Source organism: Macrotis lagotis, chromosome 1 (genome assembly GCF_037893015.1).
Source record: "Macrotis lagotis isolate mMagLag1 chromosome 1, bilby.v1.9.chrom.fasta, whole genome shotgun sequence".
Taxonomy (NCBI): domain Eukaryota; kingdom Metazoa; phylum Chordata; class Mammalia; order Peramelemorphia; family Peramelidae; genus Macrotis; species Macrotis lagotis.
Genome location: NC_133658.1, coordinates 239,532,623 through 239,559,571, shown reverse-complemented (window position 1 = coordinate 239,559,571; position 26,949 = coordinate 239,532,623). Strand labels below are relative to the sequence as shown.

Genomic DNA, 26,949 nt, shown 5'->3' with positions numbered 1-26,949 from the left:
AACTCTATTAACCACACTACCTAGCTTCCTATGATCAGGTAGCTAAAGAATTTGCCACATACAAATGGTTGAATATTTAGGACTCTCTTGCTAGAGTAAACATCTGTTCCTCTTGCTTTGGTCCAGATTCCTTTAGTTTAGAACTTTTGATATATACAAGAAACTGGAAAATGATCAAACATATTACATTAATGTAATTGAAATTTATTGGTTCAAAAGAAACAATGAATATTAAGAATTCAGAAATTCATAGGAGGACTTATGAAGTGATAGTGAAATGAACAGAACCAGGAAAACAATGTTCATGATGATTACGGCAGTGTATATGGAAAGACCAACATAAAAAATGAAGCTAAAACTCTTAAGAAGTTTGATCCTGGAAAAGAGTTGAGAAAACATTTCTTCTCTTGTGTTTACAAATGTGAGGATTTATTCTGAGTGGAATATTGTATATATTGTCAAATTCATTTGATGCAATCAATAGTTACTTTTTATTGAATTGCTTTTTTCCCCCTTTCTTTTAAAAATTCCTTATTACAAGGGATGACTTCTTACAAGGGTGAAGGGATCTATTCAGAAGTACCTATGACATAATAACAAAAATAAATATTTATATAACATTTTTGAAATGTAAAAGGATCCATTTATATGTAATAGAGTCTCTTCCTCTCCCAAATGTCTTGGAGTTAATGCAACTTCTCTGAGGAATAGGAGGGAACTATGTCAGTTTGTATATTTCTCTGAGCCAGAAATGCTTAGTAGATACAAAATTGACTTGTGCTTAAAAAAATACAGCATTCACATTTTTTCTTTAACATGATACAATTGGATGAATACTGATTTAAATTCTGGCTCAATAACTTTTTTATAAAATGTGTTTATAACAAATGTATTTATTACTTGTCATGTATGAATTTACCTTTTCATTTTTTGTTTTGACAATTTTTCTTTTTATGAAGTTAGATAAGGCTTTATTAGTTTTGTTAGTCTTTTAAAAACTCAGATTTTCATTTATTTTCATTTTTTCTCTTTTGATCTTCAAAATTTTTAACATTCTTTGGGGGGGAATTGTTATTTATTGACTTACTAGTTTTAAAAATTGCATGCTTTGTCCATTAATCTTTTTTAATCTTCCTCACATATTTTTAGAGACATAAATTTTCTTCTGAAGACTGCTTTAGCTGAATCTAATAAAATTTTTTTTTCACTATCATCATTATCTAATACAGTTGTCTATTGCTCCTATGATCTATTCAAACTCAAAATTATTTAGGATATTATTTAACCTCCACATGGGTCTGTGTTACTTACTGAGTTCCTTTATTGATTGCTATTTTTATTGACTTTTCGTTTATAAAGTATATGTTACTATTTCTGACTTTTATCATTTACATATTATTTATAGTTTAGTTATAGTTGAGAATTAGGGTCATACCTAGGGTGTTCAGGGTCCCTGTTTATAACAATAATTTGATTTTTAAATGTATTAGAAAATTCACTAGTTCATGTTAAGTATACTAACTTATCAGTGAAGATTTAGAATAATGAGTAGAGAAGTACTTATGAATTTTACTGTCCAAACAGTGCAAGTAGAGATATCTATTTCATAGTATCTAGATAGAGTAAGTGGGGCTTCAAGCTTTTCTGAAGGGGCACTAGTCAATGTCAACAGGGTGGTAGGTGGTGGGTGGTAGGATTAGCTGCTGCTTAGATTTTGTTCTGCTTCAACAGGTCCCAGCTGCAGTGTCACACTAACAGTTTAGTTTTGAGCTAAGGGGACCCAGGTCAGTTTGAGTAAGGTAGGAAGTTGTATGAATAGCTCCTGCATGATCTCATACTTTCAATGCGTGGGAAAGTCTCTCAGTTGTAGTGTCTTAAACTTATGTATGGTGTCAGTAGGTGGTCAACTCTCTAGCTTGGGGAACAGGGTTTGTGACAGTCAATAGGGCAGTGTTCAGAGGATGCATTCCCCCTTCCATGTACCTCTTTCCTCCTTGCCCATTCTCAGCAGGATGTGCTCTTGATGAAGCCAGAGAGATACTCACTCTGACCCCACTGGGAGCTTCCCTATGACACAGCAATGGTGGTAGAAGTCAGTGAGAACCCTGGAGGTAGATACTGTGGCCATCCTTTGGAGTCCAAATAAAAAAAAAGACCACTATGTTTAGGATCCTTTGCTCTCAGTCACATGATAGGTACTGGAAACACTGAGTTCCAGGCTAAGATCAAGGATACCAACAATTCTGAAATCAGTGGTTGGTAGTGATGCTTCTGACTCATATTGGATTGTATCTTTGAGTGACTGAATGTCCAAATCACTAGAACTCTTAGAAGGTGCAGCTGTTGTCCTCCAAAGTTTAGGCCCTTTGAGACCTTGGGCAGAGATTGGCTTCCCTGGACCTAAGGTTAATACTGCCAAGAAATATGTATATGTATATATATATATGTATTTTAATTTTTATTGATAGTCATAAATTCTTCAAAACTATTTTTTCCAATGGGGAGCTGTTGAATTTATTCAGTTCAGAAAGAGGAATATTAAAGTCTCCTATGATTATTTTTTAAATTTAAATTTTAGTTTTCCAGTTACTTGCATTGGGAGTTTTTAACATTCATCCATTTGCTAATTTATGAGTTTCACATTTTTTCTCTCACCCTCTCTTCCCTCCCCCCCCTCCCCATGGCAGTGAATAGTCTGGCAAAAGTTGCATATGTACATTTGTGTTTAATATATTTACATATTAGTTATGTTGTGAAAGAGGAATTAGAACTAAGGGGAAAGAAAAAAACATGAGAAAGAAAGGAAAAACATGAAAGAAGTTTTTTTTTTTTTTTTAAAATGAACATAGTATGCATTACTCTTCATTCAGATTCAGATTCCACTATTTTTTCCCTCTGGATGTGGATGGCATTTCTACAGGTCTGTCAGGGTTGTCCTTGACCTCTGAATTGCTAAAAGGAGCTGCATCCATCATAGTTGATCATTTCACAATGTTGTTATTAATGTGTACAAAGTTCTCTTGGTTCTGTTCACTTCACTCAGCATCAGTTCATGCAAGTCTTTCCATGTCTCTCTAAAGTTCAGTCTCCCACAATATCTTTCAGTAAAATAGTGTTATTACATTCATATATTATAACTTGTTCAGCTATTCCCCAATTGATGGGCATTCCCTCAATTTTCAATTCTTTGCCACTACAAATAGAACTGCTATAAATACTTTTGAATATGTGAGACTTTTTCTGTCTTCTATGATTTCTTTGGGATACAGATCTAGTATTGGAATTGTTGAATTAACGGATATGATCAGTTTTACTGCTCTTTGAGCATGGCTCCAGAATGCTCTCCAGAATGGTTGGATCAGTTCACCATTCCACCAATAGTGCATTCATGTCCCAATTTTCCCACATCCTGTCCAATATTTATCATTTCCCTTTTTTGCCATTTTAGCTAATCTGATAGGTGTGAGGTAGTGTCTCATAGTTGTTTAATTTAGATTTCTCTAATCAATAGTGATTTGGAGCATTTTTTCATATGACTATAAATAGCTTTAATTTTTTCATCTGAAAACTATCTGTTCATATCCTTTGACTTTTATCAATTGGTGTCCTATAATTATAGTGTTATTATCGATAACTTATTTGTAACTTGGTTAACTTTTCCTTTAAAAACCTAAGATTCAGGGTGGCTAGGTGGTGCAGTGGATAGAGTACCAGCCCTGGAGTCAGGAGTACCTGGGTTCAAATCCAGCCTCAGACACAAAATAATTACCTAGCTGTGTGGCCTTGGGCAAGCCACTTAACCCCATTTACCTTGCAAAAAACCAAAAACCAAAACAAATAAAAACCTAAGATGCTATGCCATTTGGTGCATGTATACTTAACAGTGACATAGTTTCATTATGATATCTTTAAATACAATGAAGTTTCCTTATTTATCCCTTTTGGTTTCATTAATTTTTATTGTTGTCTTATGTGAAATGATTACATTTCTGACTTTTAAAAAAAAATACTTGAATTATACCCGAGCCCATATCCGGCCCTTAACACCCCAAAATCACGCAGCTGTGTGACATGCAAGCCACCCCAACCCCACTGTCCTGCAAAAACCAAAAAACGAAAAAAAACTCAAAATAAAATAAAATAGTAATAGTAGTAGGGGCAGCTGGGTGGCGGACAGAGTAGTGGCCCTTGAGCCAAGAGCACCTGGGTCCAAATCCGGCCTCAGACACAAAATGATCACCCTGCTATGCAGCCCCAGGCAGGCTCCCCAGCCCCATTTGCCCTGTACCCCCCAAAATAATAATAATGATAATGGAAAATGTGCTTCAGTCTGTGTTCCAACACCACCAACTCTGTCGTGGGTAGATTACATTCTTTATAATAAGTCCATCACAAAAGTTACTTCCATATTTTTCCACCGTTGCCATTGCTGATCGCAACTCCCTCCTTTCTTATTTCTCCACTACCATGTACTATATTTTCTCTCTCCTTTCACTCTGACTCTGCTTTAGGGTAGCTGAGTGGCACAGCAGACAGATTCCTGACCCTGAGGCCAAGAGGCCCTGAGCCCACCACATACCACCCCTTAGGCCCAGCATCTACCTGGCCCTATGGTCCCAGACAGGCCTTCCAATCCCAGCCTCCTGCAAGAAGTAAAAAAGAAAATGTGTTATATCTGACCACTCTCCCTCCATGGTCCATCCTCTCCTCCTTCATTCACATCCCCACCCTGTCCCCCTGTCTTCCCCCCCCCCCCACTTTTTACTCCAGATGTCTATACCCTATTGAGCATATATGCTGTTTCCTCTCCTAGCCACCTCTGATGAGAGCGAAGATTCCCTCATTCCCCCTTGCCTTCCCCCTTCCACATCATTGCAATAGCTCATTGTAATAAAGAAAAATCTTATTATATGAAATATCTTGGCCTATTCCCCCTCTCATTTTTCTTTCTCCCATTACATTTCCCTTTTTTTCTACTGACTCCATTTTTACACCATATTTTATCTTCAAAATCAGCTTTCTCCTGTGCTTCATCTATAAAAGCTCCTTCTACCTGCTCTGTTAATTGAGAAGGTTCATCTGAGTATTATCAATGTCATTTTTCTATATAGGAATACATGCAGGTCATCATCATTAAGTCCCTCATATTTTCCCCTTCTCCAATCTCTATGCTTCACCTGAGTCCTGTATCTGAAGATCAAACCTTCTGTTCAGCTCTGGCCATTCCAAAAGGAACATTTGAAATTCCCCTGGTTCATTGAAAGTCCATCTTTATCCCTGGAAGAGGACATTCAGTTTTGCTGGGTAGTTGAATCTCGGTTGCATTCTAAGCTCTTTTGCCTTCCAGTATCTTTTAATGTAGTTGCTGCTAAGTCCTGTGAGATCCTGATTGCAGCTCCATGGTATTTGAATTGTGTCCTTCTGGCTGCTTGTAATATTTTCTCTTTGACTTGGGAGTTCTGGAACTTGGCTATAATATTCCTGGGGGTTGGTTTTTTTGGGATTTCTTTCTCCGAGGGATCGGTGGATTCTTTCCATTTCTATTTTGCCCTCTGCTTCTAGGATATCAGGGCAATTTTTCTGTAGTAATTTTTTGAAAATTATGTCAAGGCTCTTTTCCTGATCATGACTTTCAGGTATTCCAATAATTTTTAAATTACCTTTCCTAAATCTGTTTTCTATATCAGTTGTTTTTTCAATGAGATGTTTCACATTTTCTTCTAATTTTTCATTCTTTTGGTTTTGAAGTATTGAGTCCTGATTTCTCGTAAATTCAGCAATCTCCCTGAGTTCTATTCTTTGTCTGAAGGATTTGTTTTCCTCAGAGAGCTTTCTTATCTCTTTTTCCATCTGGCTAATTCTGCTTTTTATAGCATTATTCTCCTCAATAACTTTTTGAACTGTTTTATCCATTTGACATAAGCTGGTTTTTAGCATGCTATTTTCTTCAGCATTTTTTTGGATTTCCTTGACTAAGCTGCTGACTTCATTTTCATGTTTTTCCTGCATCTCTCTCCTTTCTTTTCCCAGTTTTTCTTCTAACTCCCTCATTTGATTTTCAAAGTCTTTGAGCTCTGTCATAGCCTGAGCCCAATTTCTGTTTTTCTTGGAGTCTTTAGATGCAGGAGCTTGTGCTTCCTCATCCTCAGACTGAGTGTTTTGATCCTTTTTGGGCTCACAGGCAAAATATTTCTTAATGGCACTCCTCTTGTTTCTTTGCTTGCTCATTTTCCCAGCCTAAGCCTGTTTGTGGGGTACTTCCTGAGCTTTTAGGACACTCCCACAAAGGTCTCAGTGTGTGAGGCTCTGTCCTACCTCCTGGTCTGTGAATGACCATAAGAGCCCCTTTCTGCCACGGGGCTGAGGTGGGGGGGCCCTGCTGTTCTATGGGGGGCCTAGACTGTGATCAGGATCTGAATGTGATCAGAACCCCAGTGTCCTCTTCCAGGGGCAGAGGACAGAGCTTGGCAGTCTCTCTTCACTCCTCTCCCTAGGTTCAATTAGCTCATGCCCTGGAGACTCCTGCTTACTGGCTCTGCCTGCTTCTGTTTCCTGGATCTGGACTGCCTTGGCCATGCTGCTTGCTGTGTACCCTGGGGGTGGGCTTCACATGCTCACTCTGGCAGAGGTCCCTCTGCTGTTTCCCCAAGTTGTGCCCAGTGCTCCCTTGAGTGTGAGCCGAGGCTCCCAGCTCCCTGGGGCTGCCTCCGGGTGGCTGAAGTTCTTTCACTCTGGCGGTCCAGCCCTACAATCCTCCAACCCTGGGGAGAAGAGCTTTTCTGCTCTTTTCCAGGTTACCTTGAGTAGGAGAACTGCCTTACTGTGTCCTTCTGTGGGTTCTGTCTCTCGAAAATTTAGTTAGAGTCCTTAGTTTATAAGTTTTATGAGAGAGTGCCTAAGAGATGATTGTCTCTTGTTGCCATCTTGGCTCTGCCAAGATAAATATATCAAAATTGGCCATGTCCACATATCACATTTAAATTTTTATTTCCTTCCCAATTTTATGTAACTCAAAAGGAAATATTTGTGTTATGGGCAATATTTTCTTTGTGAAATGGGAATTTAAAAGATAGGTTATTAAAACTCACAGTAAAAAAAAAAACCTCAGTAGCTGTGGTTCTACTTTTCCTAGAAATTCATAATTTTCCTTTCATTCTCAAGAGGTTCCCCCCCCCCCAGAAAATTATTAGGCACTCTCTCCTCAGTATCACAGTGGGAGATTATACAGTAGAGAAAGGAGAGGGAAATAAATCATATGTGGTAAAGGATATGCCCTTTCTCAGAGGTAATTAATCTAGGGATCCCTCAAGGAATCCATGGATAGATTTCTGGGAATATTTGAACTTGGATGGGGAAAAAAATTACATCTTTATTTTCATTAATCTCCAAATAAATTCCTTGAACAATATTTTTAAAAAATGATTCTAAAGGATTCATAGGCTTTACCAGACTACCAAAGAAGATCAGGATACAAAAGAAGGTTAAGAATCTTTGGCCCAGGGCAGTTAGGTGCTACAATGGTTAGAGCACTGGCCCTGAAGTCAGGAGGATCTGATAGCAAATCCAGCCTTAGACACTTAATAATTAACTAGCTGTGTGACCTTGGGCAAGTTACTTTACCCCATTGCCTTGCCAAAAAAAAAACCAACCCCAAACAAAAAAAAAGACTGGCCCATCCTGACTCTTAAAGAAGCAGTCAGCACAGTAGATAACAGAATCAGGATCCAAAGAGGATCTTTGGAAGTTAGAGCACTGGTCTGAATGCAGTAAGATGAAATTTGGTAGGGACTGCAATGAAGACTTACAGTGGGATATTAAAAAAATCAAGATGGAAAAGACATGTCTACATAGTGTGTAGAAGAGACCTTAGAGTCTTGGAGGACTCAGTTCTGTAGGAATCAGCATTGTGATGGGGCAGCTAAGTCAAGAAACATTTATCAAGTGCTTTCTTATATCAATTACTATGCTAAGTGTTGGGGATACAAAGAAAGTCAAAAACAGTCTCTGCCCTCATATTCTAATGGTGAAGACATGTAAACAGTCACGCACATACAAAATGAATACAGGAAATACAAATATAAAAATGAATACAAAAATAAATCTTCAGTTCAACTGAGTGAAGCATTGCTTTCTGGAAAAGGAGGCTGAGCGTTGCACTGTACTCTGCCTCATCACCCTACATTTGGAGTATTGTATTCAGTTCTGGGTACATTCCACATTCTACTTTTTTTAAACATGTGGTTTTCTTTTTAAGTTTTATCAGCTTTTTGCTTGTCTCACAATCCTTTCCAAATATATCCGCCTCACTTTCTCCAATAAATCTTCTCATGTAACAAAGAAAAAGTTCATCAAAACTGACATGGAGTCCTAGGCTAAGGAGGAAGGTGCTTTTACCCATTTCTTCAGAACAAGTTTTTCTTTAGAATAACATAGTATTGAGATGTGCTACTCTTGAAATATTATCCTGTTAGTAAACTATTGTTTACCCATCTACTTCAGGAAAACTGGTAATACCAAATGCCTGTATTTATGTTTTGGCAAGAAATGGAAAGCCTTTAAGTCAATGAAGGGAGAGATAGTAGTTGATGAACTGAGAATGAACAAATAAAGGAAAGGCAAGAGCCAAGTTCATGGTCTGGTCTACCTTGGAATACTCATTGTGATGTCATGTAAAGTCACTACTTTGCAAGTGGTGGCTCTTTGACTGAAAAGAGGCATGGGGTGGGGTGATGGAGCTGGTCCTGGGGCCTGGCCCCACCCTGCCACCATCTTTCAGTTTTCTTCTATTACTTGGTCTCCTTTTCATTGGGATCTGGTCGATATTACCTGGGGATCTAAGGCAGAAGTTATTGTCAGCCAAGATCAGGGAGGTACATGGAATTACCACCCCTGTCCCCACCCTGGGCTAGAGCAGAAGTGTTGGGAGGGTATCTTTATGAGTAGAAGACTTGTTCTAGCTCTCTGACTTTCTAGGAATCTAATTTTTTTTGTTTATCTCTCAGACTTTCTTAACTTAAGATATGATATCCTGGGGCTAGGGTCTTCTCTTCTCCTCAGAGCACCCATTGATAAGATTTTGTCTTTTTAATCTTTTTCCAGACTTTAAGGCAGCAAAATGTACCAGAGAACCACAAAGCCACAAGAGGTACTGAGATCCTGTCTGGAAGAGCTGCATAGTGAATAATAGCTAAATTCATTAGGGATTTCAGGGATGGGGAAACAGATAAGAGAAGCTGGAAGGTAGATAGTAAATACTCAGTGATTGTGGTAGCAGATGAGGGGAAGGAAGCATTGATTTTATGAAGAAACCAAGGCACTGAGAAGTCTGTTTTATGTCCTTCATTCTTTTTTTAATTTTAATTTTTCTTTTTAGGATTTTTTTTTTTTTTTGCAAGGCAAATGGGGTTAAGTGGTTTGCCCAAGGCCACACAGCTAGGTAATTATTAAGTGTCTGAGGCCGGACTTGAACTCAGGTACTCCTGACTCCAGGGCTGATGCTCTCTCCACTGAGCCACCTAGCCGCCCCTAAGCATTGATTTTATGCTTTTGATAGCTTTATTTTTATAGACAAATGAGAATATCCTTTCATCAAAGTGAATATAATCAGATTCTGCATTCTTTCAACTTCCCTCCTCTCTCTTTTCCCCTTAAAGATCAAAGTAAATAAATGGGAGAAGAAAATCATTAGACTTTCCTTTTTCTCCCCACCTCAAGCCCTTTTATGGCTTCCATGGGTGTCCAAACTTTTAGAAAGTCCCATTCCTAAGGCTTGGATTTTGATGAAAACTGATAGAATTATATTAGGAAAAAATTGAACCAAAGCTCATTTGACACCCTTCGTTTTCTGGTTACACTATACAGATTGCATGAATGAGCTTTTGAGTGAGTTCATAGGCTGGACATCCCCATTGGGGTGTGTGTTAGTGATTTCCCCCCAACCCATCCTGATGATTCCTTTTCACTACGTTATTAAGAGACTGGGTAAATAATGGGAAACTACACTGGCCTGGGAACCAGGTTCAAATCAATAAGCAATTATGGATGCTTATGCCTACTATGTCATCACCTATACTAAGTGCATCATTAGTTATGATGTAGAATAAATACAATAAATTGGGGGTTAGGCACGGATACTAACAATTGGGTGAGTTAGGAAAGGCCTCTTAGAGGAGGTAGCATTTGAGCTGAGCTACGAAGGGAGCTAAGAAAAAGAACATTCCCAGAATGTGCTAAGTCAGCACAAGGGCAGGAAGACAGAAGGTGGGACACATGTAGAATGGCAAGGGGGCCAGTCTGACTATAATGTAGAGCAGAGATGTTCGACATGGGACCCCCTGGCTGCATGCGGCCCCCAAAACTTCTGAAAGCAGCCCAACCTAAATAAAGTAACTGGGAAATATTTAACAAAATAAATAAAAATACAATAAACCATCAATAACATTACATTTTAAAACAGTAAACAGGTATCTTGTAGGGATCCTTAGCTAGGGGTTTAGTATAATTCTTGTTTTTGAATTTGATACTACTGATGTAGAATATTTGAGAGGTATAAAGTGAAATCGTTTTGGAAAGATAGACTGGAGTTGTTGACTGGAGTGTCAAAGACTTTAAAGAGAGTAACACTGTCCACCTGGGTTCTATTCCTAACTCTTCTACTTAAGTAGCTAGATGACCTTGAATTAATCTCTTTACTTTTGAGTATCATAAAATGGGGATAATAACACATGGAATATCTATCTGACAGAATTGTTGTGAAGATCAAGTGAAATTATACATAAGGTTTCCCCAATATCTTAGTTTTAAGATTTAAAAATCTAAAAGCTGCACTAAGTCTTTTGGGCCACCCTGTATATAAAATGCTTTGCAAACTTTAAAGTTTTATATAAATGTCAACTATTATTATAATCTCTGAAATGAAGCTCTTGGATTACATGAGCTTTAAAGTTAAATTTTAAATTCTAAACGTATCTGACCTCTTCATACATTGTCCTCCATTATTTTCTAGTTCCACCACCTCATTGGGAGGATACTCTCCAGATGGAATGTACAGGAGCTGACTTGGCCTGGTGAGTAAAGGCTTCCCACCCTCCCCATCAAATTACAGCAGAAACAATCGATACTAGTAGTCATCAGTTTTAATGATGCCTTTGGTTTTACTGACTAGTACCCCATTTCATCCAGTTTTTCAGGACTCCCTGTGGGCTGGGCCCAGAATTATACTCACTGGTCAATGGATAAGAACCTCCAACATATTTTCCACTACCTGAAAACTACAAGGTCAGGGGCTATAAGCCTAATATCTGTGGGATTGGGGGAAGAAATCATCAGATGCTTATTGGGTGTTCGCATCAAAGGAAGCATGGGAATTACCATGGTCATCATCTCCCTGACTGGATCTCCCAATTCTTGGGAGAGAAACTAGTCCCATAGATGACTGAAGTGTAGGAAGGCCAATCTTCCTTCTCCTCTCTACAATAAAAGAGAAGGGATTCTGTAAAGTTCTTTTCTCCACCTACTTTTTCCTTTTCTACTCCACAGTAGATAATTATCTTCTGACTCTCTTTCAGATCCAGCCTAATGAATCTGTCCTTGTCTTCACAAGCGACCTCAACTCCTTCCTCTAGCTCTTCTACTACTGGGTCTCAGGACTTGAAAACCCCGACATTCTATGAATGCCTTAGCCCAGGGTTTTCTAGACACCAGAGAACTTCTCTTCACTCCAATCTTGGTGCAACTCAATCAATTTCCTATAATTTTAGAGATCGCCTACAACACCGGAGCCACAGTCTACCTAACCTCTCCAAAAATTATTCTAAACAAGCAAGGCACTCCCTGCTTCCTTTTCTACTTTCCCAAGGTAATGACGATATCACTGAGAAGAATATCTTTTTGGACAAGTGTGCCTGCAACTATAATCACGAGCAAAGGTTCTGTAAGACCAAAACATCAGAGGAAGAGAATGCCTACTGGCCTCCCAAGGAGACCAGGAATTTCTTGGAGTTCCATATAAGAAACAAGTTTGCCCAACATTTACCAAATCCTTCAATTATTAGAACCATAAATCCCTCCATCAGCCCATATCCTTTGGCCTACAATGTCATCCAAGAGATGAAAACAATAAAAAAGATGGAAGGAAATAGAGTTCTTAAAGTTTCAAATCCTTCATCTTCAAATCTTCAAGAGAGACCCTGGCTTCCATGTTGGGCTCCAATTAAACTTTCACGTTCAGCCTGGTGGGTACTGGAGGGGCACATGGCCTGGAAAGTATATACACTGAGGGCCCAGAGAGTACCCAGAGCTGTGAAGCAGTCTTGGGCAATGCTAAACCATGTCAATGAGGTAGAGAATGAAGACCCAAAACCTGGTAGCTCAAAAATCCAGACACCTGTGTCCTTCCCTCAGAATACTGTAAAGGGTACCAATAAAAAATCTTTACTTCCCATGGATTTGGAATCTGAGCGGATAATATCAACAACTCCAAAATTATCCAAAGAAGAAAGCCAATCCCAATCAAGCCTGGATGCCTCTTTCTCAGGAGTGGATGTTAGCTCAGGGGAAGTCACCTTCCTTCAGGAGGATGTAAAAAAAAAGTTAGAACTTTGTATCCAGAAGAAAGTCAACTGTCTTCTAAAGAAGGCCATGAGGCAAAAAAAGGAGGCCCTAAAGGAGGATGAAAAATCGAGCACCAGGTTAAAGCTTCAAGTCACAGACAGTATGAAATTGCTTCAAACTGTATCATCAGACTCAGGGTTCCATGTTCAAGTTACAGATTCTGAAGAATTGACTGAAGAGTCACGTGGTCAAGTTACTGATTCTTTGGATCTGAACTCAGGATCACAGATTCAAGAGCTACTGATTCAAGGTATAGATGAACTGGAGTTAATTCTAGTGTCCCAGAAGCAAGATGTTGATTCTTTGGAGCTCAAAGTTTCAAGTTCAAAGGTTCAAGATACAGATTCTGGAGCAACAACTCCAGTGCCAGAGGAATATGATGTAGATTCTATGGAGCTGACCCCAGGATCATCAGTTCAAGATGTGGATTCCATGGGTCCCACCCCAGGGCTACTGATTAAAAATGTGGATTCTGGAGGACTGAACCCAGAGTCACAGGTCAAATTAACAGATTTCAAGGAGATGATTCAAGGGTCACAGGTCAAACCCACAGATTCCAAGGGGCCGATCCTGGGATCACAGTTTAAACTCACAGATTCCAAGGGGCTGATACTGGGGTCACAGGTCAAATTCATAGATTCCAAGGAGATGACCCAGGTGTCACAGGCAAAACCAACAGATTCCAAGGGGTTGACTCCAGGATCAGAGGTCAAACGAATAGATTCCAAGAGACTGACCCAGGGGTCACAGATTAAACTCAAAGATTCTAAGGAGCTGACCCTAAAGCCCCAGGTTCAAATCACAGATTCTGTAGAGAAGACCCCTTGGCCATGTATTCAAGTTGCGGACTCTGTGGGGTTGACTTCAGAGTCAAAGATTCAGGTCATAGATCCTAAGCAATGCACTCTAGAGCTGCAGCCAGCATTTGGGGATTTCCATCTTATTCAAGGCTCTACACCTCCATATATCTTAGGTTCTGACAGGATTGCAGCTAAGCTAAAACCAGGCCTTCATGGCTCTAAGACACAGGAAATTCTGAGATCAATGTTAAGAGACTTGAATGAGAACATAGTGCTTCAAAAGCCCTTTATTTCAAGAATGTCTAGCAAATTTTCCAAAACAGCACAACCTTCAACTCTACCCAAGTCTACATCTGTGCAATCCTCCCATTCCTTACACCAATGGAGGGAGAGTTGTCGATACCTATTCCAGGCCCCTTTATTCCCATCTTGGAGATCAAAAAATAGTTACTGCCAAGAAGGACAAAGGCCCCCAAGAGCCCTAAAGTGGCCTGTTTCAGGCAGGCAAGTGAAGACCTTGGAGAAGCAAATTTTAAAGGGAAGAGTGGCAAGGAGAAAAACAACAATTTCCATGCTAAGGAAGAACCTATGGGCTAAGAAGCAGCAAGCACATCATATCCAGGAGGCTCAGGTCCAAAGATCACCTCAAGGTCCCTTTCCATATGCCCCAAGTTGGCACTTTGTTCCACCAAGACAAACCATGGTTTCCCAGAGCTGGCAAAGGATGATTACAGAGAGCCCTTTCAGGACTCCACTTTCTGTTAATTATAGTCAGAGAGACAGACTTGGCCAACTCTTTCGGAAGAACTTACCTGTCAATGAACAGGTAGAGAATTCCAAGCCCAGAGCATCTCAGGACTATCCTGATTTGACCACAAAAGAAGCCCAAAGCAGCAGTGAACCTACAGAGGGAAGGAAGGAAAGGGAACAAGTACCATTAGAGTTAAATGAGCTACGTCAGAGTAGAGGGTCACAACTGCCTTCCTCACATAAGCCACCTAGTACTGAAGAGAATACCAATTCAGTGAAGCAGAATGAAAAACCAGATATCCGTTCACAGATAAGAACTTCTGAACCTCAGCATAAGCCTCTGTCAGTAACTTCTTCCCATGAACAGAATGAGCTACTACGGGAACTACAGCAGAAAATAACACAACAGCTTCTAAAGAATCAACTGTCTCCCCATTTCACTCCATCCCAAAATACAGGTATGGTATTACAGTACCCTATGTGTCTGCAGTGTGGCAGATGTTCAGGCCCCAGCTGCCCCCATAAGTTCCATGACTCTGTTGGGCCTTGGCTTCTTGTCTATCCACAACTCCGCCTTTTTCGAAACTCTGAGGGACGTGAGGAGTTTCGTGTTAAACTTGGCTTTAGGTTGAGAACCCGAACCGAAACTCCAAAGAAGCGAAGAAAAATAGGGCCTTTGGTGTCAATGAGACATACATCATCACAGTCTGACCCAACAGAGAAGAGGAGGAAGAGTAAGGTCTGTACTTGCCATGTCACCAAGAAAAATTTGACTGTCAGTCCCTCCCCTAAAATAGATTTAGGACCTGAACCTTTCCAGCCTCCTGAGCCTTCCCAAACTCCTGAACCCATTCAAGTTCATATCATAAGAAATTTACCTGGCAGGCGAGTTGAGGTTTTAAAAGCAAATAGTGAACACACTGAGCAGTATGATTTTAAAATGGTCCATTCTTTCCTCCATCCTGACATTGAAGGTGGCTGGGCTAGGAATGAAGCCAAACTGGTTCTTGACTCAGAACAAATGAAGACCCCCAAGGAGATCAGAACTCAGAAAACTGAAAGTGTGCGGAGACAGAGCATACCCAAGGATCAAGGGACACATCCAGAGAGAGAGAATATAGAAGCCCAGAAAGCTGCTACTTCAAACAAACATTCTGAGGAGCCCACAGAATTCATGCATTGGTTCTTAAAGAGAGCACTAGGTATGGCTTATTCACCAATAGCTTCGTTCCAGCAGAGGTATTTTTCTAGGGCAAGGCCTTCCAGGCAGCAAAGTTCAGTTTTCCCGGAACCACCTGGTTTCAAAAAGGAGAGGAAGCTGTCGGGTGAGTTTCTTAATACAACTGGCCTAGACACTGAAATGGAGAAGAAGTCAGAGAGAGAAGGCAAGGACACAGAAACATTCAAATCGCTTCGTAGGTCTCCAAAGAGTATCGATATTAGCCAAACTGCATCATTCCTTAAACTCACTCCCAAATCTAGCTCTACGTCTCCAGTTCTCAAAAATAATATTTCTAGAAGTGCCAGTCATTCAAAATAACAAGATTTCCCCTTCTCTATCATCACACCGGAACACATGTCTAGCTCAAGAGAAATGCGAGGGGGCTCTGCAAAGAAATCTCAAAATCAGACTAGCCCAGAAATAAAGTCCTCGTAGGAGGACCAGCGTGGAAACAGCAAAGATGCTCAAGATGAGAGGAAGAGGAAAGACTCCCCCAGCTTGAGAGGCGGGTTCATTTCCCTGCTTGGGGCAAACGAGAGATCTGCTCTTCGAGAGGCCAGTCCGTCAGTCTACCAGCAGTCACCCTTTCCCTCCGAGATCCCTGGGTGTGTCTAAGGAAAGGAGGCCATCGTGAGGGGAGGGGAGGGGAGGTCGGGGGTGCCCGTAATTGCTCTCCAATAAAGGAAGTAAATTCACAGCGTGGTGATCTAGCTGACTGGCAGGCGCCTGCGCAGCTAGGTGGCGCAGCCGCAGACGCTCCCCGGGTGACCCAAACCCAACCCAAGGGGGTCACGCGTCGGACACAGGAACGAGCGCCCGGCCTTGGGGTCAAATGCGCACCAAATCTCAATTGTTTCGCGCCTGAGAGTCGCTTCCTCTAATCCTCAGTTTCCTTAAATGTAATGGGGGGGGAAGGGAGCGACCGCACGTGATGGTCTCTAGAGCCTCCCTTCGGCATTCACAATTTAAAATTCTCAGGAAGGCTACGGAAAGAAGCCACTTCCGGCGCGCGCTGACGGGGAGGGGAGAGGAAGTGACGTTCACTTCCGTTCCTCGCCATCCCTTCTGGGTCGCGCCGTGATGACGTTTTGGAAGTAAAGAGTGGAGGGGGCGATGCCTTCCGGACGCTCTGCGGTAGCCGCTGTGAGTAGACTGGTTTTTTTTTGGTGGGGGGGGATCCCTTTTCCGGAGCCCCGAACCCCTGGTTTTTCACTGACACCCCGGCCCCCCTCGCCTGCTTCTCAAGCCGTCCGGCCTGGGGAAGATAGCGCGCCTCCGCCGCTCGCGGCCCTGGGTCCCCAGGCCGGAGCCTCTCCGCGGCCAGCGCCGCCGCCTCCCGCTCCTCCCCCCTCCCCAGGCTTCCCCGGGCCCCGAGCCCCGAGGGCGGCCTCCGCGCCCGGCCTCCGAGGCGGCCGACGACAGGGGGGCCTGGCGCGGTTAGCGGGGCCTCGGGGGGAGCCCGGGGCTCCGTGCCTAGGACAGCGCGGCGTCCTTTGTCAGCGGGGGGTTGCCGAGGCCGCCGGCTAGTTATTTACACGAGCGTATCGGCGTAGGCACAGCTTGGTGAGAAACCCCCCCTCGGGCGATGCCGTCGCACCGCGCTGGCTCCACTTAATCCTAGAATTGTTCGGGGGCTCAGAAAAGTGACTTCCTTGCCTAGGACGAGCGAAGCTGTCTGTGCCAGAGAAGTGGCAGAGTTAGGGCGAGCTGTGGTGGAGGTGCTCGTGCCATCCCCTGCGCAGTGCTGCCTCTCCTTATAGTAGTAACTTCCATGTTTGTGATTTGCTAGGCCCCCGGACCCACACACTTCAGGCAGCAGAAGAACAAGAGGAGTGTGGAAGCCAAGAAGTAAGTGAGGTTTCCTGGAATTGGTGTCATTGTATGATAAAGCAGGTTATCAAGCTCAGGCCTTGAAAACGAATTAGCCTGCAGAAAAGAATGGATTACAATAAAAGTTGGAAATATGACCTACATCATATTTGTACTGTATTTCTTAAGGTTTTTGATGCCGACTGCCATCAGATATTTTGTTAAGCCGTTGATGAAGAGAATTTAAACCGATAATCTTTTCAGGTTTAGAAATATGTCTCGATAAGACTGGTTTACTTTTAAGTTTATGCCTGAAGGGTGCTGAGGTTTATAAACTTTAATTTAGAAATTTTTGTTTTGAAGGAATGACTTTGTCAGTCGAAAACAGTAGTTTGCTCGTTGAACTCTTGATATTTGAACTGAGAGAGAATTGAAGATGAAGCATTAGAACGACATCAGATGGGAGACCAGAAAGGAGTTGGAGAGGTAGATATTTTTTGTTAGAGATCAGAACTTGAGAATGAAAAGTAGTCAACATTTACAACTGTAAACTGATAAAATGGCTGCTGCATTTAAAGTAGTTGTATTGCTTTTGTTCAATTAGTGTTTCTGTATTACCTGAGGAAGGAAGTTTGAGGTTAATTATATTTAAACATAGTTGTACGTTTTGCTTCACAGTATAAAAGCAGAGTAAAATTACTGTAGATAAACCTACTATCCAAAGCAAAAGTCAGACTTTTGGTCCCTTTTTGGTCTTTTGGTAGCTTATTCCCCCAAAGGATGTTCCACTAAATAGTCCTTAGCACCATTTGACTTGATCTTCTTGATATTAGAAGGGTCAGCTTTATATTAAAGTTTTCTTGTTTTATTTACTATTACCCATCCCTAGAATTGAATTAACCTTTGGACTTTTTGTTTCACTATTGAGTTGAAGGTATGAGAAAATTCAGTCCGTGTTTTAATCAGAAAGAGCTGTGAACTAATGGCTCAAGAAAAAAGTCATGTAGAACTTTGAAATTTGAGGTGAAAAGAATGTCCTTTCTAGCAGTTTTCTTAAAGTCATTTAGAATTTTGCCTGCTATTTCAGGTTTAGCATTTCACAAAATTTTAAAGTTGTAAGGAACATCAGAAGTTATGAGTCCAACATTTTATTAAGTATTTGCTATAATGCAGAGCAAAGATGAATGTTGAATAGCACTTTTCCCCCAGTGAGAATCCATTCTCCTGGAAGTAAACAACATGTTGATTTTTTATTTATTTGGTTATTGCAAGGCAATGGAGTTAAGTGATTTGTCCAGTATCACATGGCTAGGTAATTATTACGTATCTGATGTCAAGTTTGAACTCAGGTCCTTCTGTCTCCAGGGCCGGTGCTCTATCCACTATGCCACCTAGCTGTCCCAGAAACAACACGTTTAGAGATAAACTGGAGACTGTTGAAAAGGGAACAACCAAAGATGGGGAATGAGCTTCAAGATCACACTATATGTTAATTAAAGAATTAGGGATGTTTAGCTTAGAAAAGACTTAGCAGGAGTGAGGACACATAATAGCTGACTTCAAGTGTGTAAAGGACTGTTATGTGGAAGAGGGATATGTCTTGTTCTGTCAGGCACCAGAGGACAGAACTATTTCTTATGTTGGAGGTGTTGTCTGACTTGGGCCTTGAAGGACACTAAAGGTTACAAGAGCTAGACAGGAGAGAGAGAGAGAGAGAGAGAGAGAGAGAGAGCGAGCAAGCGAGCTTGTACAAAGGTATCAAGTTAGGAGAGGGAATGCAGAATTTGGGAAACAGCAAGTTGGTTGGAACATAGGATGTATGAGAGGGAGTAACTTGAAATCAGTCTAGAAAGATAGATTGGAGCTAGATTGCAAAGGTTTCAGATGCCAAAGAATTTGTATTTTTATCCTTGAGAAAATAGGGACCCACTAGAGACTTTTGAATAGGGAAATGAAATGTTCAGGACTGCCTCTTCAGTCTATTTTATATGAAGAATGGTTTTAAGTGGAGCTAGATGCAGGGAAACTTATATAATAGTTCAGGCAAGAGATAATACAAGACTGAACTAAGGATGTAGACAAGTGTAAAATGGGAAACAGTTGTGAGAAATGTGAAGTTAGAATCGACAGAATTTAGAAATTGATTGAATATGAGACTTAAGTAGAAAAGAAGAGTAGAAAATGGCTGTGAGGTTTAGACTAGAAGGATAGTGGTGCTTGCCAAAGAAAGAGGAATTTGAGTGGAGAGATAGAGTTCCATTTAGGGCACATAGAATTTGAAGTGTCTATAGGACATATAGGTGGAGATGCCTAGTCAGTGTTGGGAATGTTCCTTAGCCCTTTTTTATGAGAACTCAGAAAAGCTCTATAGGAAATAAAGAATTATAATAACAGATTGTCAAAGCTCAACCCTAATGGAGTTGTGGAAAAGAGATGTATTCCTTCATTGCTGGTGAAATTGCAAGCTTGTGGAATCTTTTGGAAAGCAATCTGACAGTATGTAGTAAAAGTTGCTACATATTACGGTTTGACCTAGTAATTCTACTGTCGAGTTATACCCTGATGTGTTCTCAGGAACAAAAAAAATGTTCCATTGAAGTATTTTCACAGCTTTATATAATTACAGAAAAAAAACACTGAAAGCAACTAAAATACTCAAAAATAGAAGAATGGTTAAATAATTATGGTAAGTTAATACAATGGAATCGAATCTCTAATGCAGTTAAGACATTTTTGAGAATAAGAAGAAATCTGAAATAATTTCCATGAAATAATGCAACATGGAAAAAAGCTGAACTCAAAGAATGAAGTGTACATCTCAGGAAAAGCAAATTTTTAAAAAATGGCCAAGAACAAACAGACAGATATGGGGACTTGGAATGGTATTATACATTGAAATTGACTAATTTATATGTAAATGGTTATCAAGCAATTTTAGTTATTTGTACTTGTATATTAATGTTCAACATTAGGTTTTTAATAAATCATAAGGGATAAAACTTAAAGAGAATGTATAAAAAGAAGAAGGTCCTAAGACAATCCTGGAGTCCATAGGGTACTGATTATAGATGATGTTCTGGAAAAATGAAGTTGCTTCTTTAAAATCCCAGGAGATCTAAGCATCATAAAGAGAGAATGGTGAACATTGACACTTTCAAAGGGGCTCAGGAATGATGAGAACTGAGAAAAAGTCAGAAGATGCATAATTTCAGAATTTTTTTCCAGAACTGTTTCCTTAGTAGTCTTGTTTCATCACAAATCTGCAAGCATTGATTAGATTACTTCCATGTACCAGGGTCCTATTCTAGGTACTGAAAACAAATAAGAACATAAGCTCATCCTATTCTCAAGAAGTTTCAATTCTACCAGGGGAGTACATTATATTTACAAACAAGTAAATACAGGAGACACATGTGTCTTGTGGGGTTAAGGTGCTAAAAACTGGGGAAATCAGGCAAGGCCTTTTGAAGGAATTGACACTTAATCTTAGCCTTGAAGAAGCTAAGAGTTCCATCAAGGAGAGCACATCAGGCATATGAGATTAGGTGCCATTAAACCTGTTTTGAACAAGGGAGTGACATGATCAGATAATGGAGCCTCAACATGATTAATACATTTAGTAGCTTTGTGGAGGATGGATGGTAAGCCGTTAAATTGTTATAGTCTAGGCACAAATGATGAGGAACTAGTTAAGGTATGAGTATAGAGAAAGATGGTAATAATGTAAAAGGTATTGAAAGAATTGTTAATATTGTGGGATGAGGGAAGTAAAGAATCAAGAATAATTCCTAGATTTTGAACCTGAGTTATAAAACAAAAAGGCAGTGCCATTCTTTCTATATGTGAAAGGGAATCCATTTTCCTAGATCATCATCCACTACCTATCCCTCTATATAAAGGTGTATTGTCTTTGGCCTTTCAACTTTCTATATATTTTCTTTCAGTTGTTTTTTTCTTAAATTGTTCCACCAAATGCTGGTAGTCAACAGGAGTAGAAATCTTGAGATTTAGTAGGTTTAAAAGAGATGTCCCTGGAACATCTAAAAGAAGATAATGCTTAGCAGGCAGTTCTATAGTTTAGAAGAGAGATAAAGGTGTAGATAATGTAAATTATGGAGCTAGCTACCCAGAATTGATAGTTGAAACCTTGGGAGCTGATGAGATCTTTGAGAGAGGGCATAGAACAGGTGTTCTTAACCTGAGATCCACGGATATACAAGGAATCTTGTGAATACATTTTGGAGGTTTCTGAGCTTGGAAGGGAAAAATAAATTAATGTCTTTATATTGCTTATGATTGACTTCTTTTGTAATCCTGTGTATTCTATATATTTTAAAATATTCTGAGAAGAGATACATAAGCTTCACTATAAAATGGTGTTCATAAAGATTAAAAGTTTCTCGTGTAGAGAGAGAAAAGGAGACAAATGCAGGATAGAGCTTGGGTGGTATACCTAGTCATAGGTATATTTCCTGTCTTTTCAGTCCTTTCTTTTCCTTATGAAGTTATATAGAATGGAAAGAGTTTCATACTCTGCTTTTGATACTTTTTAAGTAATTCTGCTTTCATATCTTTTTCTTACTCAGGAGACAGATAATATTCACTCTCCCCAGTTTTTACAGAACCAGTGGTTGAGCCTAGGGGTCTATTGTTAGAAAGCCCAAGGGTCATAAAGTTAATATAAATGAAAAAGAACTGGGAATAAATAATTGGGTTCAACTTTCCTGGCTGGTCTCCAAAGGACATAGCCTTTATATTTCAGAGGTTTAAAAAACATGCAGAACATAGCTTTGTGGGGAGCAAAACTTCATGAAGATAGAGTTTTGAGGGAAAATGTAAATTATTATTGCAAGTGGAAAGAAAAAAGGTTTTAACTTTTAATAATAACTGATTTTTTTAATACTTTAAGGCTTTTTGTTGAATTTACACTTTTTTGTTATTAAAAAGATCAATATCTTTTAATCATTTCCAAATAGATTCCTTCCTGAGAGCTATCCCTTAAAAAAAAAAGATGAAAAATAGCAGTTCAGCAAAACTAACTGATCTGTCAACCAAGGCCAATACAAAAATACAATGTTCCACATCTAGAATCTCCCACCTTGGGGCAGTTAGGTGGCACAGTGCATAAAGCACTGGCCCTGGAGTCAGTAGTACCTGGGTTCAAAGCTGGTCTCAGATACTTAATAATTACCTAGCTGTGTGGCCTTGGGCAAACCACTTAACCCCATTTGCCTTGCAAAAACCTAGAATCTCCCACCTCTATAAAGAAGGGCAAATGAATGACCATATCTCTTTGGGTCATAATTTTTTAAAGACTATTCCTTCAAACTCCCCCCCCCCCCCATCAAGGAACATTTTTGTACCAAATCATCCTCAGAAAAAGGAATATAATAAAACTGATATTTAACTTTTATTTTTATTTTTCCTGGTTCAACATAGTTCATTTTGTATCACTTCATATATATTTTCTCATGCTTTTTGTATTTTTTTATATTTATGGTTTCTTACAGAGCAGTAATATTTCATTTCTTCTTTTTTTTTCATTTCTTTTACAGTGATATGATTATCTATTTTTCAATCGGTGGACATTTATGTTGTGTCCAGTTCTTTCCACTACAGAAATTTGCTGCTATAAATATCTTGTGAATATATAAGGCCTCCCTATCCCCTTAACTTTCACCTCCTTGAAGGTCATGCCTAATTGTGTTAATTTTCTTAGTCTAATAATGTTATTGCTAATCTTCGTACGTATATTGTTTCATCTTATTTATTGTCCCCACATTCCTATTAGGTGAGGTCTATATCTACTATCCCCGTTTTAGAGATAAGAAAACTGAGGCTGTGAGGGGTAAAATGACTTTCCCTGGTTCATGTTGTTGAAGTGCCTGTGGTGGGATTTGAATGAATCCTGAGGGCTTTCTTATTCTTAGACCAATATTTTCCATTAGTCTACTTGGTTGCTTTGTGTGTCAAAAAGGGAGTGAAAACAAACTTTGAGCTGAAGGAAAGTTCCTTGAATTGTGTGCAAAGAACAGACGCCATTCTGTTTTGAATTGGAGGTGGGAATAGAAAAATATGAATTTGCCTTAAGATAGGTAGGAAAGGCTGACTGAGAGGGCATCTGAATTGGAAGTGCAAGCCACCTGGGTGTAGTAGAAAACTTGGAGTTGGCCTTGGGAAGTCTTGGTTTCTATCCTGCTCCTATAGATAGTCAAATTATTTAACCTCTTTGATCCACGGTTTCCATATGTGAGATGGGACTATAACAATTATATTACCTCTCGGGCTAGTTATAACAATAAGTGTTACTGTTGTTATTTATTCATTTTTCAATCATTTCTAGGTCTTTGTGATTTCATGTGAAATTTTCTTGGCAAAGATACTAGAGTAGTTCGCCATTTCCTTCTCCAATTCATTTTACAGATGAAGAACCTGAGACAAACCAGGATTAAGTGATCTGCCCAGGGTCACATAAGTAGTAAGTTTAAACAGAGAAAGCTAAGTCTGACTCCAGGCCCAGCACTCTATCCACTGTGCTACCCTAAATATTATTATTAGTGTAAAAATAGAAGTTGAAAGGCGTCTGATTTTTTTTTTTTTTTTTTAAGCCTAGCACCCTCATTTACTTAAGGAGGAATTTGGGAATGAAGATCATTAAATAGCTTGTCACAAATTAAACAGTGACAGAGCTGGGACTGTGAAACAGATTTCTTGAACATCAGGATTCTTTCTCCTGCAACATATTTATTCTGTGGTTAATCTGATTTCTGGGGAAGACTTAAATGCTTCATTTAATAATCTATTAAAACTTGAGGATGCAGCTTCTACTAGGTATGGAGGGCAGGTAGACTTAAAGTTATATTAAATTTGTTGCCCACTCCCAAAGAATTTATAATCTAATAGGAGTGATAATTATAAGTTGTTTTTTTTGGGGGGGGGTTGCAAGGCAAATGGGGTTAAGTGGCTTGCCCAAGGTCACACAGATAATTGTGTTTCTTAAGAGGAATATGAAGGTACCATAAATTTACTTCTAGCTGAAGTAGCTTAGAGAAGACAGAAAGACTAAACAATGTCATTAGCATTTGAACTGGACTTTGAAGGAATGATAGAGGGATGGATAGAATGTAAATGGAGGAAAAAGTAATCATGTTTTGTCATCCTACCTCTATAGTTAATACTAAGCTATAGGGAGGCAAAGAGGGCTTCTTTAGAAAACTGAACAAAAGGGAAACGACATTCTGGTCTGTAGGAGGGGAAAGAAGGGAAAGAGCAAGGAACCTTTGATAAAATTGCAAAAACAAGAAAAAATCATCCTTGGTATTTTCCTACCTCTCTGTATCCTTGGTCCTTTATTTACCATTTTTTTTTTTTTTTGCTCTCAACTGTTTTCTTAAACTCCCTTATCCCCCTACTGCAGTATATATAGTACTGAAGTCTAATATCTTTTTATATTTCCTTTGTGAATCTTAGTTACATCAAAGTGTAAAATAACTGAAAGCTTCTCCCTTAACCTTCCAAGTAATTTTTGCCAGTGAAAACAAAACCAGAGGATCAGACGTACCTGGAAGAAAACAGAACAAATATATTTAATCATGTTTGTTATTTAATTCTTTTGGTTCTACCTTCTTAAATACTAAGTATTTTATGTAAGATTTATTCCTTCTTTTGTACATTTACTTGATTTTTTTGGTGATGGTTACTAATTTGACAATAAATTTTTTAGTACAAGAAATTTCCACATTAACTAGACCAAATGGAGAGCTTTTCTGAGACCTTAGGACCACTGGATCAGGAAGCTTAAGGAATCAAAAGCATTGCATCACCCTTCTTTTCAGGGAATATCCAGGATTTGAATGTTTGAATTGTCCTTGACTGACAGATTCCTAGTTTTAAGTTTTGTGGAACAAAGACAGGTTAGATACTTGAGTTCTGGAGTTAATGTGGTTTAGAACATGAAAATGGGGGTGGCTAGGTGGCGTAGTGGATAGATAGAGCACCGGCCTTGGAGTCAGGAGTACCAGAGTTCAAATTCAGCCTCAGACACTTAATAATTACCTAGCTGTGTGGCCTTGGGCAAGCCACTTAACCCTATTGCCTTGCAAAAAAAAAAAACTAAAAAAAAAAGACCATGAAAATGCTTTTCTTTCTATTGTGAGAGTTGAACACAAAGTTCTTGGGTTCTATAGATCTGAGAGGACTTGAAGGATAGTTTGAGCAAGAGACAATTTGTTTTTCAAGGACTGGCCTATCTAAATACAAAGAGATAATCAGATTAGCCATTTGATGATGAATTCTTTTATCATAGCAGCCCAGTGAACAAAATATTCAATAGTAAAATAACATTTAGTCCTGTGACCTTCTTCCCCTTCTCCAGTGATGGTGACAGATTGAGTGGAAAAGGGGGCACAGGATGCCAAGAATCACTGATTTTAAACTATTAACATTAATTCTTGATACTATAAATGTGAGATTTTCAGTGACCAAGTGGACATGACTACTATATTCTTGACATTCTCAATGTACATAAAATCAGAAGACACAGAATGTTACAACTGAATGGAAGAGTGAATCACAGGTTCATTCTCCTTGGATAGAAAAAGGAGTTGAATTTTTATCAGTGTCCAAAAGGAACAAGAAACATCATTTCATGGGGTCCTTGATCTTCTTGTCTAGTAGTGTTCAAAGTAATATTTGCAAAAAAACCACTGTGAAGAAAAATTATACTTTTATGGTGCTGCAATATTTTGTTGGGGATAAGGAAGCAAAACAGTTCTGTGAAGAACTTAGTAAGATCCTCCAAATTAATAAGAATAATAGCTAGCATTTATGTAACACCTACTATATACCAGGCACTGTGCTAAGTGCTTTACAAATATTTCTCTTAATCTTCACAACCACCTTGAGAAGTAGGTATTATTATCATCATCACCCCTATTTTATAAAGTTGAGGAAACTGAGGCAAACAGGTTAAATGACCTGCCCATGATCATACAGCTAATAAAGAGCCTGAGGTTGAATTTGAATTCAGACCCAGTTCAGTACCCCAGCACCGTCTAACTATCTCTAGGCAATTTATCCTTCACTGTACAATGATTTTTAATTTAATTCAACAGACTTTAAAGCTGTACTACAAGATACTAGGCATGGGAGGTTAAAAAGACAAAATTGTCCTTTGCTAGAATTTATAGTTCATTGGAGAGATTATTGTACCTTGCAGATAAGTAAAAAGTAATTAGAAGAGGGAGATTGTCCTAATAATGGAGGGGAATGGAGGAATAAGAAATGGTTTTACATAGGAATTAAAGGAAAAAATGGGCATGGTGAGGATGGTGGGAAATACATTGAAAAACAGGATTAAGGATAACAAGTAAAAGATGAAAAACTAAAGACTTATAGATTTATCTTGGCGTATCAAGAAGACTTAAAAGGGAGACAGAAAATGTTCAACATGACAATAACCCAAGATATAGAAGACATTTCAGAATTAGCTGTGAATGAGACAGACCATAAGCTTGTTTAAAACAAATGTCCAGAATGGATAGCAATTTAGAAGAAAAGGTAAGAGAGAAAAATTACATGCAGTTAAGGCACCTTCAACCTGACAAGTTGTTGGTGCCAGAAAGTGGATAATGAATAAAAGTAAAGAAATTGACATGTACATTTACTCCTTCCTAAGGAAGCTTCACTGTTTGGGGCAGCTAGGTGGTACAGTGGATAGAGCACTGATCTTGGAGAAAGGGGGATGGAATTTTGGAT

At 39.4% G+C, this 26,949-nt stretch overlaps 1 protein-coding gene across 9 annotated transcripts in view; it reads left to right on the top strand.

Moving 5' to 3' along the window:
• The first annotated feature begins 8,689 nt into the window (after window positions 1-8,689).
• Window positions 8,690-26,949, top strand: part of ZNF512 (zinc finger protein 512) — a 43,149-nt gene continuing 24,889 nt past the window's right edge. For 2 of the 9 annotated variants that reach the window (XR_012473449.1, XR_012473451.1), the window contains exons 1-5: window positions 8,690-8,870; window positions 9,100-9,145; window positions 11,006-11,066; window positions 11,182-11,277; window positions 11,568-16,527. Coding sequence is in view for 3 of the 9 variants with exons in the window: in XM_074209820.1 (XP_074065921.1) it covers window positions 16,498-16,527; window positions 17,174-17,232 (89 nt within the window). In the remaining 6 variants the exon portion in view is untranslated. Of the gene's footprint in view, window positions 8,871-9,099; window positions 9,146-11,005; window positions 11,067-11,181; window positions 11,278-11,567; window positions 16,528-17,173; window positions 17,233-17,556; window positions 17,680-26,949 lie in introns of those variants that run through there. The other 7 variants (XM_074209822.1, XM_074209823.1, XR_012473450.1 and 4 more) reach the window with 6 other exon arrangements.